Source organism: Ostrinia nubilalis, chromosome 9 (assembly GCF_963855985.1).
Source record: "Ostrinia nubilalis chromosome 9, ilOstNubi1.1, whole genome shotgun sequence".
NCBI classification, from domain to species: Eukaryota; Metazoa; Arthropoda; class Insecta; order Lepidoptera; family Crambidae; genus Ostrinia; species Ostrinia nubilalis.
Window position 1 is genome coordinate 5,155,047 of NC_087096.1, and position 19,250 is coordinate 5,174,296.

The window sequence follows — 19,250 nt, forward strand, 5'->3', positions numbered from 1 at the left end:
CGTTGACTTTAAAGCTCGCTCAAAAGCTCGTGTTAAGCATTAAATTGCGGTAACGGGTTAAAAGCTTTCGTACAGACGACAGCATATCAAGCTAAAGTGTGGGATCTTATATAGCTGAAATAAGGGCGATTTTGCAATACAAATGTATAGTCGGTAACGTCACGATCCTGATATTTTAATACGCGGTGTTAGCGCAGCAAAAAGTGCGTACAATATTTACTAAAGTTAAGAACCTTTGATGGCCCGTTCGTTTTTGCGTTATGAATTTTAAACAACATTATTATGGTTTAAGTAATGTGAATTTTGTGTTATTCTACATATAGGCAAATATTTGTGACATGACGTGTAGTTTTCTAATGGGTATAAGTGAATTGTAGTATCAACCTGAGAGCAAATTTTTGTTCAGATTTAATGCAGAAAGATACAACATCACTTGGTACACGTATAACTAAAGAAACAGTAGATTTATGAGTCTTCATTTCAAAAATACAAGTGATAAACGAATTTAACTATACATTTTAAAGTTCAAAATCTTTCAGACTGAAAGTATTTCAAAATTCACTCACATTTACAACACCCATCATTTTTGACTAAACGGATCCTTATCACGAGCAGAAGGTACATTTAAAAGCAATAAAGAGGACAAAAATATCATAACTTCACAAAAAAGGGGTTGCAACTGACAGATGCGAAAAAATAAAGCATGCCTTCGACACTTGACGTGGGTAGAACAGCACTCGAGCCAAAAGTTACTCAGGAATATTATTTCGGCGTCACAGTGCTTTTATTTTTGACGTCTCCATTAGTAAATTGTTGGTGGAATACCTGAAATGGAGTTACTTCTCATTTTGATGAGTTTAAACAAAACAAATGGACGCCAGATTCTTACTCGTTATAATATCAGACTCAATGGTCGGTCATTAATATTGTTTATTTTGTGGAGGACCTACTTTAAAGAGTGTTATTAAATACGTACTGAAACTAGTTATCTTATATTTACTAAGGAACATTCGCTTTAAATAAAGTAATAAGAAAAATCCGGGAAACTTGAGGCTTTTATTAGCAGTTAATGCCATACATTCATGTTATCATTGCGCAATTAAGTAATATTAGGTTACTAAACCGAACCTAACAAACTACAGAATAAATATTATGAGATTATTATATTACTGTTTACTTTGTCTGTTATTAGCTAAAGTTGACGAATTTTTAACAAAAAACATTCTTTTGTGATCCTTTTTAAATCTCTGGATCCATTTCTACGAGGAATGTTTATTGATAAGTACTTATCATTTTCCCAACAGTGCTATAAAATTTCACCGTCTAATTATCCCACATAATCGTAACCATAATAACGTAATGTATGTTATATCTAATTACATTCGTACTATTTTAGTCATCAAAGGCTGCTCATCTTAGTGTAATACAAACATCATTACAAAATCATGTAAACACGGCTCCCTTGCTCATTATGGGGGATTAACACCGTCGTCACAGCCCAAATTATTATAATTATATGGCAACTGTAATTGTATGTAAATGTTTACAGCTTGTAAAGTAAATAAAATATTAGGCAGTCATTTAGTAAATTAGCGAATCCTTTAACATACTTATCTGCCACAATGAGAAAACTCTACACTGAAATAAAAGGGTATAAGAACTCGTGTTGAATTTTATATACTTACTAGCTGACCCGGCGAACTTCGTACCGCCTTAGCGTAGAGATTTTCTTTATATTTTTTTCCGTAAAAACCTTGTACAGAGTATTAGATAACTACAAAAAAAAATCAGCCAAATCGGTCAAGCCGTTTTCATGTTATGTCGTGACAACGGAAAACGGGTTTCATTTTTATATATATAGACTAGCTGACCCGGCGAACTTCGTACCGCCTTAGCGTAGAGATTTTCTTTATATTTTTTTCCGTAAAAACCTTGTACAGAGTATTAGATAACTACAAAAAAAAAATCAGCCAAATCGGTCAAGCCGTTTTCATGTTATGTCGTGACAACGGAAAACGGGTTTCATTTTTATATATATAGATTAGAAAATTAATTAAATTTAGGATATCAATCAGATGACGATTATAAGTTTTCATACTCTTTTCTGAAGCTGTTTTGATGCGAAATATAGAGACGTGACATTTGCATTTTCAAAACAAAAATGTGGGAGTACGTATTTCAGTCAAAGCGTTACTTGTGTGTGACATGTCTTTTTTATCGACCTTTCGTTCGATTCAGCCAAATGATGCCCACTGCTGGACAAAGGCCTCCCCCCAAAACTTTGCATAACGACAGGTCCTGCTCTGCCCGCATCCAGTTTCTCCCCGCGACCTTCACCAGATCGTCGGTCCACCTAGTAGGCGGCCTGTCCATGCTACGTTTTCCAGCCCGACGGGTAAAGCCGTTCCAAAATCAATGACTGTGTATTTTTAACGCCACCATTACACTAATGGACAGGCTTTTCTTCCTGCGATATGACCCATTGTGCTCGGGGCACGTGTTAGTAGAATCCACTCAGTCACGTCTTTCCTTCTACCGTGGTATAATTTGGTAAGTTTCACCATCGGTTAATAGAAACGTCACGGAACCAAAGATTTGTGTAGTTGGGGTTCTTTGGGGAAACGAATTGTGACGTTTTCGGACTAATCAACACTAGTGGGAAGGTAGCTAATGGAATTCGTGATTTTCAGACTTTTCGTGTCAGATTTTTGACTGGTTAATAAAAGTAAAAGCTTTTAGGTTTAATAAAGTTATGTTTTACTTCTGAATATGAACCAGGATACCCCAATTTTCATCAGAGGAATATGTTATAAGAAATCATATGAGTGGTGCATATTTGATAACAAAACTGTCAGTATATTATATTTAACATCAAAATTTTCTAATTGGTGCAGAGTTTGGTTATCAGAATTTTAAATACAATTAAAAATCCAAGATATTATATTAAGTCATAATATAAGTTAAACAACTAAAGTAAGAATTTAGTGAGATTGTCAAGGTTCAACCCGAGCGAAATTAAGAGAGGCTGATTGATAACTTTTTAAATAAACAAAAAATAGTCTTTTCAGGCTCCTGTAAATCTCACATTGCAAGCCGAGTGCTGAGGTAGCTCAATTCATCCACCACGACATGTTAGTCATAATTCATAACAACAATTGAAATGGGATGTTGCAAATACCACTGTTATACCAATAACAATCAGTGTAACTGCGTTGTAATTACTGCAAATGATTATTACCGCTATTGTTCACTCACCAATCAATTTGACTAGATTATTGTTGCAACGACCAGATAATATTGTTACGAATATAATTGCTAGTGTAATTTATGTAATAATAAATTTATCCAACTGTCATACTAATCAAGTAGCCCCAAATTAGCACGAGCATCTCTATGATGCATATTTTGCACAAAAATATACCTATAGTCTATTTTTGTGCAAAATATGCATCATAGAGATGCATTCTCATATTCATAAAAAGTACTAACATTTGCTAAAACTATTTTAGTTAAAACATCTTGTATCCCTGTCATTCTTTTTAACATTGAGAACAAGACAAAAACTAATAATATTTTAACTAAAATAGATTTAGCAGACGTTTGTATTTTTATGAATAAGTATGGGAGTAAATGAAAACAAAAACAAAGTGCCGTCTAATAACAAGTCTGTAAAACTTTTAAAATTGAATGAAAAAGAAAGCCTCTTCTATCCTACTTAACGAGCAGATTAAAAATATACAGTAAATAAAATTCAATCCTATAAGTAAGTACCTACATGAAATTGTAATAAAGCTGTTGTCTTAACTGACAATCATAACTTTTGGCGAAAATAAAATACCAAGTAATTGTAATAGAAATAACAATAATTCTTTTGAAGACTTACGAAAAATATAAAACATGAAGGCTCCACGTGTCCCTAGTCCCTACTAAAGTAATCGTACCGCAATTACACGATATTATCCCAAAATATCTTCTTTTATTATTGTCTGGAATGAAATTCGGCATTGAACCACAGAAAAAGGAGAACAGCATGACTTTTACATGACATGAGAACAGCAGTACCTAAGTATGAAAAAGCAGCTGGCATTAAATTGATAATCCTATATTTTTTTTAGGTTTTATAAGGATTACTAACTCGTATTTTGTATTCCACATATTAATAACTAATAATATCCGGTACCAACCGTGCGATGTGGAAGTCATTGGGGGAGGCCTATGTTTAGCAGTGGACGTCCTGTGTCTGAAATGATGAATATCCGGTAAATCTTAAAGCTGATGACAGTATCTAACAAAGACCATCGAAACTGTGTGACTGGCTGTTTTTCTTATTCTGTGGTTGTGTTATACATATTCCACATAGGTTCACTTAAATACTCACACCGAAAGCTAGCACTCGTTTGGAAATTTATTAATTTTTCTTTATTCAGAAAACCACAGTTCATTATTATATTATTACAAACAGGTATTTTTATAGTTCTTACGCCCAATAAATGGGTTATTTATTAACACTCCAGACTAGTGCTCAAAGTAATACTTATTAAAGGATTATTTTTGTTTTATCTCCAAGTAGCTTTCTGAGTTATTATTTGAATTGGACTCGATTCAATTAGTTAAAAAAACACCTTGGTTTCCTGTTGGATTTGTTGAATGCAAACGACTTAAAACCCGAATTTCCTCAGAATAAAGATTACTTCCTCCTTCTAAGGATTCAGTCGTGGAGGAAAATTTTAAGGAATACGCAAACAAACAAAGACATAAATAAAAAACACATCGTTACCTATCATCTTTTCCCGAAAATGAGAATATTATTTATACGGAAATTCTTCAAAAGTATGCTAATTGAACTGATCGTTTTACTTGGTCTATGGTTGTGTTACTAAAGCTTCAGTATACATATAGAATAACAATCGTATGACTAGGCGCCCGCGCGTTCGGAAGTAGGTACGTTACAGTTGTTTATGTACGCTTGTAGACATAAAATTTTATATTAATTTAATGGTGAAGTGTTACAACGATGAATTGGTTTTGCTATTCGTATCTATGTAGGTAAAGATTTTTTCACAGATTGTACATACTTAGGTATCTTGTAGAACTGATGGTCGTTTAAGCAGAAAAGTTCTCGAGTGCAACCACGGACCGGAAGACTCGGTGTGGGCAGGTATCCCACTCAGTGGAGCGATGATCCAGTTAAGGTCGCGGGAAACACTTGTATACAGTATTCATAATCGGTCATTGTGGAGATCATCGGTGGAGTTTTTGTCTAGCAGTGGACGCCTTTTGGTTGAAATGATGACAAATAATTGTCTATTTTATATGTCTTCTTCTATTTTCTTACGTAAACCACAATCTTAGATACTTCATTTCTGAGAAGAAAATGGTCTGCACATTATTTGAGAGATGTAGAGATTTTATGACATTGTTTTTATAATTGAATAAACTGCAAGAAATCACTGGAAGAAATACCTTTTCAATCATACAGAACTGATATAAAGTTTCCATAATACAAACATACTGAATAGGAGAAGAAACTTTTTATTGATTGAAACATCTGACCTAGTTCCAACGTAAACTTGGGAAACCGTCGATGTAACTTAAAAATTCTCAAATGGTTTAGCTAGAAGTCCTTTTGCTCGTACGAGCAACTCAAATAATTGGGACAAAAGTAAATTACCTAGTTCCGATCGGGCTCCTTTGAAATTTAAGGCAGGGTAACGACTCGTATTTACTTGGTTCTTCGGCCCCAATCTTTAGTCAAACCAAATCAAATACCCATTAATGTATTATGTCAAGGTTTCACAGTTCATATCCTTGTTAGGTAGCTGACATAACAATGGGATCCATTCTTATGGGTAATCTAATCTGGTTAAATGGTTTAACTAATAATAATAAATTTTTATTGCAGACATTTCTTTCCATAGTCGGTTAGTAGTTACAGAAATAATTATAATAAGCTAGTGTATAAAGAGAAAGCAGTTACACTATTTTAACCGGTACAGGGAAGATGTTGGTCTGCATCTCATCTGTTGAAAATTGATGACCAGTCCGAAGGTATAACAGTGTACTAGTAATTTGTGACAATTCCGCTCTACAGATTTATTTACATCACATAATTTTAATCTAACGCTAAAGATTTAGAATTTAAGCCGGATTTATGTTTATCTGAAGTGTTGTATCGTGAAGCATCAGAACGGAATCTAATGTATGAAACATTAGGCTGAGTTGCACCACCTAACTTTGACCGTAACTTTAAAGGTAACCGGTGTTTTTTTGTATGGAGTTTGACAGATTTTTGACAGAATTTTTTTATGTGACAGGAGGCAAACGAGCAGACGGATCACCTGACATTTGACAAAGTTTTAGTCAGCCTTAGTACACGACACGACACGTCATAACCCTCTAGTTTATCATCCCGTCAGACAAATAAAATCACAAAAACGGTGACGATATTTCCAAAGTCGGCAAAAATGACACACTCACCAAGGTTATCTGCCCGGTGCACGGGAAACATTGCAGCGCATAGCACCACCATCAAGCTCGCGCGCGCCATCTTGCGTCAGCCGTCATGCGCCCACGTCGCCGCACGTCCGAGACGCGAACGTGTTAACGACCATGTCCCTCCGGTGTTCACGCACGGAGGGAACCCGATCTGCAACAATAGGGACATTTCTGTGTCAACGTTTCTGGGGAAATGGGGAGAATGGAATGGATTTGTTCAGATGGATTTATTTTTACAATTTGTAGCTGTAGAGTCCGCACCAACAGGCTATCAATGATTTTATGATAAAATTAACTAAAGCAAACACTGAACTTTCATGATGATCTCAACATTATTCCGCTTTACAAACGAAGATAAGAACTAAATAATTATTAAAGCCCTAGAGAGTTATAGTATAATTAAAAAAAAATAAGAAAAAAAAATCACGGCACGCATCCTAGCCCGGATGATTTACAAAATGGGAAAAATCTGGCAAACGTTCTTATAAGCCATGTTTACACTTCTTTCACCCATTTGTTTCGTTTCCACTAAATAAACACCCCAAAAAGTACCGGCAATAAATACTCGAGTAGTTCGCAATCTCCCATCACTAAGGCTGGGTTGCACCATCTTACTTTAACTTAAACAAACGTCAAAAATCTGTCCAACTCCATACAAAATTCACCGGTTATCGTTATAGTTACGGTCAAAGTTTGGTGGTGCAACTCAGCCTAAGTACGCCCTATTTAGCCGGGTCAAGAGCTTAATAAACAAGACCGTATATTATTGCAGATATCTCAAAACAAGAGCCACGAGATAGAGATCGGTGCTGTGAGCCGACCGAGAACACAAACCAGGATTAGAGAACTTAGGCTACATATAAGTGGTTAAAAGGACTACAAATAAGTGGTTGAAGTAAGCCTTTTGTTACGCGGTTTAAGGTTATCTTGAGTAGATTTGAGTACAAGGTCACATACTTATTGACCTTTAACCCTTCATAACTTGATAAAATAGCACATCATAGATTGATTTTTGAGGAAAAGAAATTAAAATATCGCCTCTCTATCTCTCATGAGTGATAAATCAAATCTTTCAAAACCAAAACCGGATCTTTATTTGTTTAGATTCGCTCTACCAGCATTTGCTCAAGCGCAGCAAGTGCTCAGAAAAATATGGCATCCCAACCTGACAATCAGCATGGAAAGTGTAGTGAAGGAAAATTTAGTGGTGCATGGTGCTCCTGCAGTGAAGACTAAAAGACCTGATTAAGATGATGAAGGGCACTAATTAAGTTAAAAGTGATTTGTATTTCCACACCTGTAGACGTAGCACCAAAATAAAAGCGAAGAACGATGTGTAATAAACTATTTTACTGCAGTAAAAAAATAAATGTTTCACCATAAAATAGTATCTACAACGATCCATTATCCTACTTCTCTATTAACTATCACTAAAACATAAATAAAATTAAATTGCAAAAACAACCGTTATTCTCCGAGCATTTCGTGAACAAATTCGACTTGTTCCAAAGACGGATATTTGGATTGTAAATCTTTTGATATCTCCCACGCCTACCGATAGGGGACGAAAACAATGGCCATGAATTAAATTTGCGATCCTTTGATCTGGCCGTCTGTCTGTATAGCAGCGCCTGTGTAACAAAAAGGACTTATTTGGGAAATACGTTAGAATAACTCATGTATCTTTTATAGTTGTAAGACGGGCTTTTATCTTTGTTGTTTCTTACGCCCTATGCGTAATAATATATGTTTCTTCTGAAGTGACAAACCGGTAGTGATAGGTGAGTATCATAAAACAAATTCACGTTCCCAAAACAAATTATAACTTTATAGTTTCTTATCATCATCATCATCTCAGCCACGGGACGTCTATTACTGAACATAGGCCTCCCCCAATGCTTTCCTTGTTGACCGGTTGGTAGCGGCCTGCGTCCAGCGCCTTCTTGCTACCTTAACAATATGGTCAGTCTACCTTGTGGGAGGACTTTGTAGTTTCTTATAGTACCTGACTAAGTCATTAAGCCACGCAATTGAAATACCACTACATATTCTATTTAGTTTTGTGGCATCTTCATGTGAGATTTACTGTAACGAAAAAGTGTTGTTGACTGGGAGCTTAATCGATGGATAAATGTTTAGGTACTCACCTATCACTTTGCACAAGCTTGACACCTTTTAAAATAAACAAACCTTATAGGCAATTAAAACTTTATAACTCGCTTTGAAACACCCTGACAAAATAAAAAGGAGAAAAAACGATAACGCTCTTCCAAAAGTAATTGTTGAAACCAAAGACTATCAAAACTTAGTCTATCTCACATAAACAAGGCAATATACAAGAGAATAATACCAAATCGTCGTCCAATAACGATTACAATCGAATCGTACACAATCGTTAATCATATTTACTGATCGCTCCCAAAAAAGTTTCGTCCGAAATCAAAAACAACGCAGCATTTGGGAACAATTAAAACAAGTTTATTGTTTTGTTCTTTCGGACACGTTTCGTTTAGGCGCTACGTTTTGGCGTAATGGCTTTAAAAGCGTATTATTTTTGTAAATGGAAATGGAATATCGTTAGTTGGCAAGGGCATGAAAATGGTGGATAGAATTTGTAAAATTTTTGGATGAAAATGATATCCAAATTTTAAAACACACGTCACAGACAGCTGATTTTATTTTTCATATCTATCTACTTATTATGAAATGCAGGCTTTTGCTATATCTTTGGCTTTGTTCTCCCAAACATCTTTAAATACAACTCTTTTTAGATTGAATCAACTATTTAACTTTGAATTCAACTTTGAATTCGCTTTGAAGAAATTTGAATTTAACTTTGAATTCCACGATACCTACCTAACCGTATTTCAGGGCGTTTATTATACTTTAAAGTTGCTACGTTTATAATACTTTTCAGGTTTACCACTTTACTAGAGACGGTTACTTAACCGACCGACTACTAAGCTGGATTGTACCATCTTACTTTAACTTTGACAAACGTCAAAAATCTGTCAAACTCTATACAAAAAACACCGCTTATTGTCATAGTTACGGTCAAAGTTAGGTGGTGCAACTCAGCCTTTTAGAGATAAGTTCTTAAAACACTTACTAAAAAAGCTAGATCGTTCTTTAAAAGTTATTCTCTTAATAAAACTAACAATACATTTGGAAGCAATCAAAACCGCCGTAAGTATTTAGTATAATCTAACTTTGCTGCTGGCACCACGCCAGGTAAGTTCACTGTCACAGTTATTATATTACCCTGGATAAAGTTCGTATCACTTCATGAATTCTAATTGTTACAACTAGAAATGCACCGTTCCTGAGAACTTCCAAGTAGGTGATATTGCCGGAATATTTTCCTTGAGTGAGTTGAGTGGATCAGAGAAAAGACGGGGGTTAGCGACGTGGTAGAAGTGATTGAGAGCCGTAAATGGAGATGGGCAGGGCACATTGCACGGATGAACCAGGATCGCTGGGCCAGAAAGACCCTGGAGTGGAGACCCCGCAACAACACCCGCGGCAGGGGAAGACCGCCTAAACGGTGGACAGACGACATCCGGCAACAGGATGGAGTGAACTGGATGCGTATGGCCAGGGACAGAAGTCAGTGGAGGGTTGAAGAGGAGGCCTATGTTCGAAGGCGAACCCAAAGGCTGCTATAGATAGATAGATAGATTTCCCTTGAGTGGAAATATTGGAGGACACTACGAAAAAACGTTGATTTTTTGTCGCTGGTTGAGTTGTAACCGCCTCTGTGGTATGGAAGGACCACCTGCTTCAGACCCAGAGATAAGTGGTCCCGGGTTCGATTCCCAATGGGTGCATATTTTTGTATTCGGACTGGTTGGTGGCTTAAGGGTAGGGTACAAACGACTGTTCATCTTATGTGGAGTACAAATAAGAGTCAGTGAAATATTAACACGTTTATTGGCTCTGTTCGAGCTCGAACTCGATGATGTCAGGCTAGAGCTTGTTCTAAGTACGCCTGGCTGCGTACGAGCATCTTACCAAAGTCTGTCGCCTTAACCACAATGTTAACAGCATTGTTATGTTCCGGCAGTTAGAGGTAAGATGGCCAGTTCCTCTGTGGTTGAGGATTCTGGGTGAAGCTCGCATCCACCTCCGGCATGATCATCACTGTTCATCAAGTGAGATGCAAGCCAAGAGCTTCCTTGTTGCGGATAAAAAAGATATCCTAGTTGCAGGAAAGTGTAGCACTTCTCCAAATTTCAGATTGCATAAGATTGGTAATTCATTTATGGGAAAATGTATTAAATTCTTTAATAAATTACCACAAACTGTTGTAAAACTACCCATTCATAAATTCAAAGCACATATTAAAAGTACCTTAATGAAATGAGGATGAGGAGTGAATAGTTCTGTTACCAGGTAATATTTCTGCTTACAACACTAGCTTAGTTCAGTAAGTTCCTGATATTTTCATTGACATCGGTATGCAGATTTGAATTGGTTTCGCAGTTCGGGATTTACATTCCATTCCGAATTTGGTCGCCTAATTTAGGCAACAATTCAAAGTAATTTTCAACTAGAGAAATAGGTAGAAACCTAACTACACTATACGTTGCGATACGTCATGATGTGAGGTATGCGTAATAGACTTCTATGTTTTAATTTTGATAGAAAAGTTACATCATTTTTAGTTTATTATATTAATTTATGATCTATAAAGGGGTCTGGTTTGAATTCTAGTTCAATCTAGAATACCCCTTGTGTTTGAATCCCCATTTATAGCATTCCTGCCTTGATTTGGCTTGAACCAATCTGTCTAAAAGACCTAAAGTATTCTGTACTTCGGTGGGTGTCATGTCGGACACTTCATCATCATCATTTCAGCCATAGGACGTTCACTGCTGAATATAGACCTGCCCAATGATTTCCATAATGAGCGGTTGGTAACGGCCTGCATCTAACCCTTCCTGCTACATTTATGAGGTCGTGGGTCCACCTTGTGGATGTCGGTCACTTAAGTGAATCAAAAAGTCTGACATTGTAATAAACCCAATTGCTATAGAACACACGTTAGTTAAGAAGAAGACACACGTTATAATATTATCTATGTAGTTATTACAGCAAGTCATCATTTTTCATACGAGGAAAATGTCACAAACATAATTTACAAGAAGCGGCGCTGTAAACACCATGTTTCAGGTCACTACTCGCGCTAGTACCCCATAAACTGCAAATGGTCTGCTATGTTTTAACTCAAACTCTTAAGCTATGGCATCTTCAACTACATAATGGCTGGCTCGATAGGGCTGCCATCTATTGCGATTTTCTCGGACATTTCCGGATTTTAACTTTTTTATTAAAAAACCTGAATGTTAAATAACGGGCTGCACATAATGACTGAGATTTTAATCAATCTTTTTCAATCATACGTGGGTTGGCAAAACATTCCTGAAGTCAGATTACGGCGCTTCTAGACTCGTTTGAAGTTGTAGGTTCATCAAACAAATCAACAGATTATCAACAAACTAAACAACAAAAAATAATATTTATTTCGGGGTTAAATATTAAATTATTTTTTCAGCCAGACATTCGTTTGGTATTTTATGGTTTTGGTATAATTTTTTCGAAACATAAAATCACGAAGGCTTTTGGCTTAAAAACTGAACGTGAAAAAATTTAATTACTCTCGCGTATTATTTTTTTGAATCCTGTCAGACACTTTTTGACAAAATATTATTACTGTATGGTAACCCTACTCCTAAGGAACCCTTTACATCCGACTAGACGCGCAGTTTATGGCCCTAGAGACAGTCGTATACTGTAATACAAGACTTGTGTTCGGAACCTTTAATTATAGAAGGTATTTTAACCCTTGTACATTTTAAAGTCTGTCCTACTTACACAAAACAAAGTAAGGAATAGGTTGGAAGGGCTTTTGGTTTTAGAATAACGTAGGTACAAAATATTAAGTTTTTCTTATGTCTTTGATTGAGCTTTCATAAATATGTGGGTAAAAATATTGTTTTAAATATTACCTAATATTGCTTCTAAGTATAAAAGAAGTAATATTCATCATCAATTCCAAATCATCATCCAAACAATTATTATGTTGAGGTAGCAATAATGATTAAAACACAAAACACAGTGAATTATTAAAATCATTGTTCATTTCAATTATTCCATTCAAATCATAATGATTTAATTCAAAATGTATTTTCCATATTTCTGGAAATAGCACTTGTTTTGTATTTATAAATTTTTGATCTCCACTAATGGCGTACTTTTCATAATATCCAGTAAGTTATTATCCCATCAAAAACAATACTTGTCAAAAAAACCAAGTCTCGCAACTCAGTTGTTCTACGGTAAAAAGTTGTGAGATCCATGTAATACCAAGTCCAGGCCAGGAAATCTTTAACGTTTTACATAAATATATTGACTTGGCCATCGCACTAAATAATGTTTTCATGCGATGGCCAAGTCATTATATTTATGTAAAACGTTAAAGATTTCCTGGCCTGGACTTGGTATTACATGGATCTCACAACTTTTTACCGTAGAACAACTGAGTTGCGAGACTTGGTTTTTTTGACAAGTATTGTTTTTGATGGGATCTCATTTCTTTTTGTATTTTGTAGACAGCAGTTATGTATCTAGAAAACTGGACCGAAATTGAAAAATTTTACTCGACTTGGCGGTTGCACTACCGTGCCCCCAAATCTCATTTCTTTTTGTATTTTGTAGACAGCAGTTATGTATCTAGAAAACTGGACCGAAATTGAAAAATTTTACTCGACTTGGCGGTTGCACTACCGTGCCCCCAAATATTTTAGTTTTTCCTTGATTCATACACCAAACACTACTTATATTCCAAATTTGAAACTTCTAGGTCTGCTAGAAGTGCCTTAGAATTTTGATGATCGGTGAGTCAGTGAGTCAGTCAGTGAGTGACAAAATTAAGTAACTTTGACCCGTTATAATTCCTAAACTACTGGTTCAAATTGAATGAAATTTTAAATATACCGTGTCTTTACAATGCCTGCATAGCTAATGAAAATTCAGCCTTCTAGTTTTATCCACAACGAAGTTACAGGCAGTAGAAAATGGCCTGAATTGCTTCGAGAAAAGGATGGTACGGCCGTGCCGCTTTTTTGCTCGACTTGGTGGGGGCACTGCCGTGCCCCCAGATTTGTAAGTAAATATCAATAGTATATGCAATCGCATCTAGCAAAATGATGTACTTAATAGATGAACACTCTACAATGAGCGTTAAATAACGACGTACTCATTATATATCAACGACAAAAATTATACTCAATCACAAACAGCGACAAGATGGAAGAAAAATTTGCAGTACAACAAAAAGGACTCAGTTACAGTTATAAAGCAATTAACAGTGTGACAAATACACAGCGGGCCAGGGAAATTGGGCCTGCCTATTATGATTTTGATATATTACACCCCCTGAAAGGGACAGAACAGGTGGCCGCGCGTTCTTTCGGCACTCTGTCCTTTTTTAGACTCCCCCTCCATTTAGCATCGTTGCGGGCTGTTTCGTCTTATCCCCGCACATCTTTTATCTGTTTTGTCACAAAAACCGGTTTGTATACTGTCGTCTCATCTGCTTTTTCTTGAGTTCGTTTTTTAATCGAGATAAGTGCAGTGACGCGTTTTAGTCGAATCTATTTTTGTGTGTCATTTCTGACTTGACTGTGAGGGCAAAGTAATAAAATTGTTCAAAAATAAAAAAGCTTTTTTCTTGTCGATAAAGAACGCAGAGTTTATTACAACACTAAGCAAAGATTAAGATATGATTTGGAAATAAAACTTCTTTAATCATTGAGTCGTCACGAGCCTCATTCACTACACATTTTTCCTATAAACTTTTTATCTGTAAATTAATAAGTAGAATTTTCATATTGAATACAACCTACGCGTATCTCTGGTTTCAGCAAGACAATAGAACGTTTTCATATTTTTTCTAATAAATGTAGTAAGTATCCAACTCTCTAAAGGCTTTTTTCTGAATACAGACGTTACTTGAATCGCGTGTAAGTGGCTTGATGGAAGAAAATTTTACTGTCGGAGCTGTAAATGTAATGAGAAAGTGGCGTGATTCATAACAAAACGATAAATCAAGAGCAACGGCTGCAATTAGAGAAATTATACATCAACCCTTTTAGATGAGGTCAAAATATATCATGATGGAGCGCATATTTTAATAAGCGTATTTATGGAGGAAATGCGGGTAATGTACCTTACTAGCCTTCTTTTTGGGCCTTGGGAAATATCGAGAAATGAATTTGGTAAGATCCTGATGAATTAAAATATGTATGACCCTTATGTTGTTACCAAAAGAAGTTTATTTTTCAGGAAATTATTTAAAGTTCAAGCTTTTTCATCATCATCATCATCTCAGCTATAGGACGTCCACTGCTGAACCAATGCTTTCCATGTAGGCCGGTTGGTAGCGGCCTGCGTCCAGCACTATCATATCAAATCAAGCTATTTATCTTCCTATAACTTAAACTTGCATATGAAACCCATTATTTAAGAAAACATCGAGTATGATTCCTCAGTAATGTAAACAGAATTGTTTATTTTGTGAATACCTATTATCTATTTATAGTACGAAAGGCACACGTTAACCTCGTAAGACCGAAGAGTAAATTGTGTCGACTTCTAAGTATCGCCGAATGTGCTTTCAGAAGAACGAATAATTTGAAGTAGTAAACGCCGAGCACTTCGAGTAAAAAAAAATCTATGTTAGAGATTTTCTTTTGCATTCATATTTTCAGGGGCCCTATATAATAGTGCATAGAGCTTATTTTAGGTGAAAAATAATAAAAAAATGTTTTCTCTTAAAAGAACATTCGGTATTACAGACTTTAAAAAGGAAAAGTAAATAAATTGTATTTTATACTTTAAAGTAAAACATAAATGTAACCTTCTTAATAAATTAATACTACATAAAGATACAATAACGATATTAATAAATGCAACTGAAAAGGAACAACGGTTCTAATTTTATTTAATGTTTCATAATTAGTACTTTTAAAAGTACTATCGGTTTTATAACATACACTAATAATAGGTTAAAATGTACAAGAAATAAAGTGAATATTCATGTTAATTATAATATTTACTAAACTAAAAATCAGAACGTTATCATGGTAAATTTTCTCAATCATATCATAATTTTAAAAGTCCCATACTCAATCCCATCTCAATAGAAAAAATATACAAAAATAAAACTTTCACCATCAAGACCGAATGTTCCTTGCAAAGAACTTTTATTTTTAAACTAAAAAAAATCTTACAAAACTACTTCAAATTGGGAAAAATAATTTTTTTGCTTAAACAAGCAGTATTTTAACTTAAATTATACTGGTCAGTTTTGCAATTAAACTACGTTTACGTGAAGAAAAAAAATTAATCGCACATCATGTCTTCTTGGACGAACCACCTTGTTAAAGAAAAATGATAATTTGACAGTGACATTTTGTTTTTTTTATATTAATAAGTTCGGATACCTGATTTTGAATACTTTAAGCCATAGACTATCACTGTTTTCTTTCGATAGGCGCGAATTTTTGAACTTTAATTTACCGCTAAAGTTTTAGTTCCTCTGATGGCACATCCGGCGATACTTCGAAGTCACCTCCGAAAATGTCTCGGCGTTACTGACTACAAAGTTTCAGTTCCTTCTGAGGCACATCCGGGCTTACGAGGTTAAGCCATTGTGGTATCTATACTAACTGATACCACAATAGCCTTTTTTATGTTCCAAGTAGGTATACCTATCCTAAACACAACAAAAAACATTATTTGAAAGACACACGTGATTCCATATTTGCGAATAAAACTAAACTATTCATGTTGTTTCCCCTTTTATATACAGGAAATTCCATATTGCGAACCTTCAAAGTAAAAGGTAATAAAAAATATATGGTTTCATCAGGAACGTTTCATCAAAAATAAATTGAAGTTACATGGGGAATAGAAAGTGGAATGGAACGCTTATAACTAAAATTGCTGTTATGGTACCTATACGATATTTGCTTGGTTATTTTTATACTAGAAACACTTTTTTGTTTACATTATTTTTTTATTTTAATAACAAACTCAACTGTTAATTGGAAGACTGTAGGAGAGATCGAGCAGAGTTTTGACATTGTTACAATGGTGCAGACCCAGCCAGTAGGACTACGATGCTCTAAACCACGATAAGCTTATAACGTGTCTTTTTATCGATTTTACGTGACAAACCCATACATTTGTCGTCTAAAATCTTCGATACGATTTAATCACGGTGCGCATCCTAGCCCGGCTGAGGGCACAATAATTTTAAGAAAAGACACGCTCTAGGGTGGGATAGTATGACCGACTAATTGCTGCGTCTTGAAACTGCAACCGGCTTTAAATTTGTAAATGCAAAATGTGCGGATAGGCCCCCCACTAGGTGGACCGACGATCTGGTGAAGGTCGCGGAAAGTACCTGGATGCGAGCAGGGCAGGACCGCTCGTTATGGAAATCCTTGGGGGAGGCCTTTGTCCAGTCCAGGCAGTCCAAGCAGTGGACGTCCTTTAGCTGAACCGAACGTACGAAATGTAAAATGCAGAACCACCAATTCAATGTAGACACATAAAATACCAACACATTCATACTCGACAGTTTCCAGGTCATATGGTCACATGTTTTGGCAAGGGTTAAGCGTTCCATGCCGTCTCCTTATAAACCTGTCCTGCTCCAAGCATTAACCTTATTTTAACGAAGCTCGCGCTGTGGAATTATTGCGCTATTACTTTTATAGCGCTGCCTCAAAAAAGATGGGGTTGTTCATAAACCGGTAACCCCTTTTTCTGATAAAAGATCAGACAAAATAATGTATTTTTTAAAAATAAATTGAGTGTAACTTCGTATTTAATAAGGCGATCCCTAAAAGTAACATCAAGCAAAAAATTAATCACATTTAAAATCTACAAAAATTTCTGGACTTGTCCCGATTTTTGGAACAACCTGTATAAAATATCCTTTGTTCTAATTCTTAAAACTCTGCCATCTAGTTCTAAGCAAAGCAAGCCTACTATGAGTTAAAATATCGCTGTCATCTGTATAAGCCATAAGATAAATTATCTACCAAAAAAAAAACAAAATAGTACCTACCTACAGTTACTGAAGAAACCCTTATAAGATTGGCATGTCTACATTATAATCAAGATATTATTATTAAAAGTCCTTTTTCCTTTTCCAGGTATCATTTTAGTATGCAGAGCCAGGCAGAGTAATGGACCCTGCCTACGTGAGTACCCAAACTTACACAACCCTTAGGACTTTCAAGTATGAACGTTTGCAAAGTATTTTGGGCCATCTACTATCTAAATTATTATAATTATTACGTCATATATATACAAGCTCAATCGTCATTCGAAAGAATCTGCACTGATTTATATGAATAAATGTTATGGTAATTTATTCTGTTTAAATGTTTAGGTATTAAGGACTAGGTTAAATAAATAAGCTCTCCGCAGCCGTTTTTCATTCAAGCAAAGATGGCTTTGATGGCAAAGAAACTGTGGCTAAGCTTTTCTTTTTTTGATGACTATTAGTAATACCTACCTTTCAGAATTTATTAAGAATAGTTCATAAATAGGTGTGATATTAAATGAACAAGTACGAAACTCATCATCATCACCTGATGATGATGAGTTTCGTACTCTCTATAGATTTGACTGCAGGAGCATGCCGACTCTAATCCTCTATAGGCAAAGGAGAATCTGGATTACACACCCCACGCTGGCCAGACGAGTAGTCAGGTAGCAAGGATCATCCATTAGGTCATCAGGGTAGTGGGAGAGTAGTGAGTAGTCTACACAAAATTAATAAATACATTTAGAAAATCCATACATGCTCAAGCACGTATCCCAATGCACGCTGCTCCACGGAGTTATCGCAAAATGACATTGGGAACTTTTTGCCCCACTTTTCGAAAAGTAGCGGACACAAACGAAACCTATCACAGATGATACATACTAATATCCAATGAATTTCCGTGCATTTTTTTTCTCTCTTATATGGGAATATTGAGAAAATTAAGTTTTAATATTTTATTTTATTTTACATTTAGGTAATATTTTTGATGACCTCCGTGGCGGAGAGGCGCACACACCGGTTTTCAAGGTGTGCCGGGCCAATCCTGAGGTCCCGGGTTCGACTCCCGGTCGGGACAATATAGAAAACGATCTTTTCACATTGTCTCTGGTTTGGGTGTGTTGTGGTTCGTCGTTCCCGATTTCCATAACACAAATGCCTTAGCTACTTATTTTGGGTTGGAGTAATATATGAGATGTTGTCTAATATTAATTTAAGTATTTATAATATTTTATTTATTTACATTATTTTATTTATATTTTTTATTTATTTATATTATTTTATTTACTTTTATTGGTTACTCTGCAATGCCAAACAACATAACATGTAAAAATATCAAATCATTTTAGGCAAATATATTTTCAACTTAGACTCGTCATATCTCAGAATTCCCATATCTCACAACATAGCGCTTTAAGTGAATATACTTACAAGTATAAAGCTTTGAAATAAAATACGTTTCATCTTTGTCCGCCGTGGGGCATTTTCTCATATTAAAGTTCCCAATGTCCTTTCACGAAATATCCGCGTGAAAACGCACTGAACTAAGTTAAGTTTCTATGGACACACTAATACGAGTATTATAGTGAAATCTGATGTGTATGCATGAACGCCCAACAAAGTTAAATTC

The 19,250-nt window shown here is 35.5% G+C and overlaps 1 protein-coding gene across 1 annotated transcript in view; it reads right to left on the reverse strand.

The window, feature by feature from the left end:
* The window catches only part of LOC135074454 (uncharacterized), an 86,927-nt gene that overhangs the window by 66,232 nt on the left and 1,445 nt on the right, over positions 1-19,250 (reverse strand). Inside the window, exon 2 of the mRNA XM_063968749.1 lies at positions 6,478-6,646. Within this exon, the coding sequence (XP_063824819.1) occupies positions 6,478-6,547 (70 nt within the window). The 5' untranslated portion in view covers positions 6,548-6,646. The remainder of the gene's footprint in view (positions 1-6,477; positions 6,647-19,250) is intronic.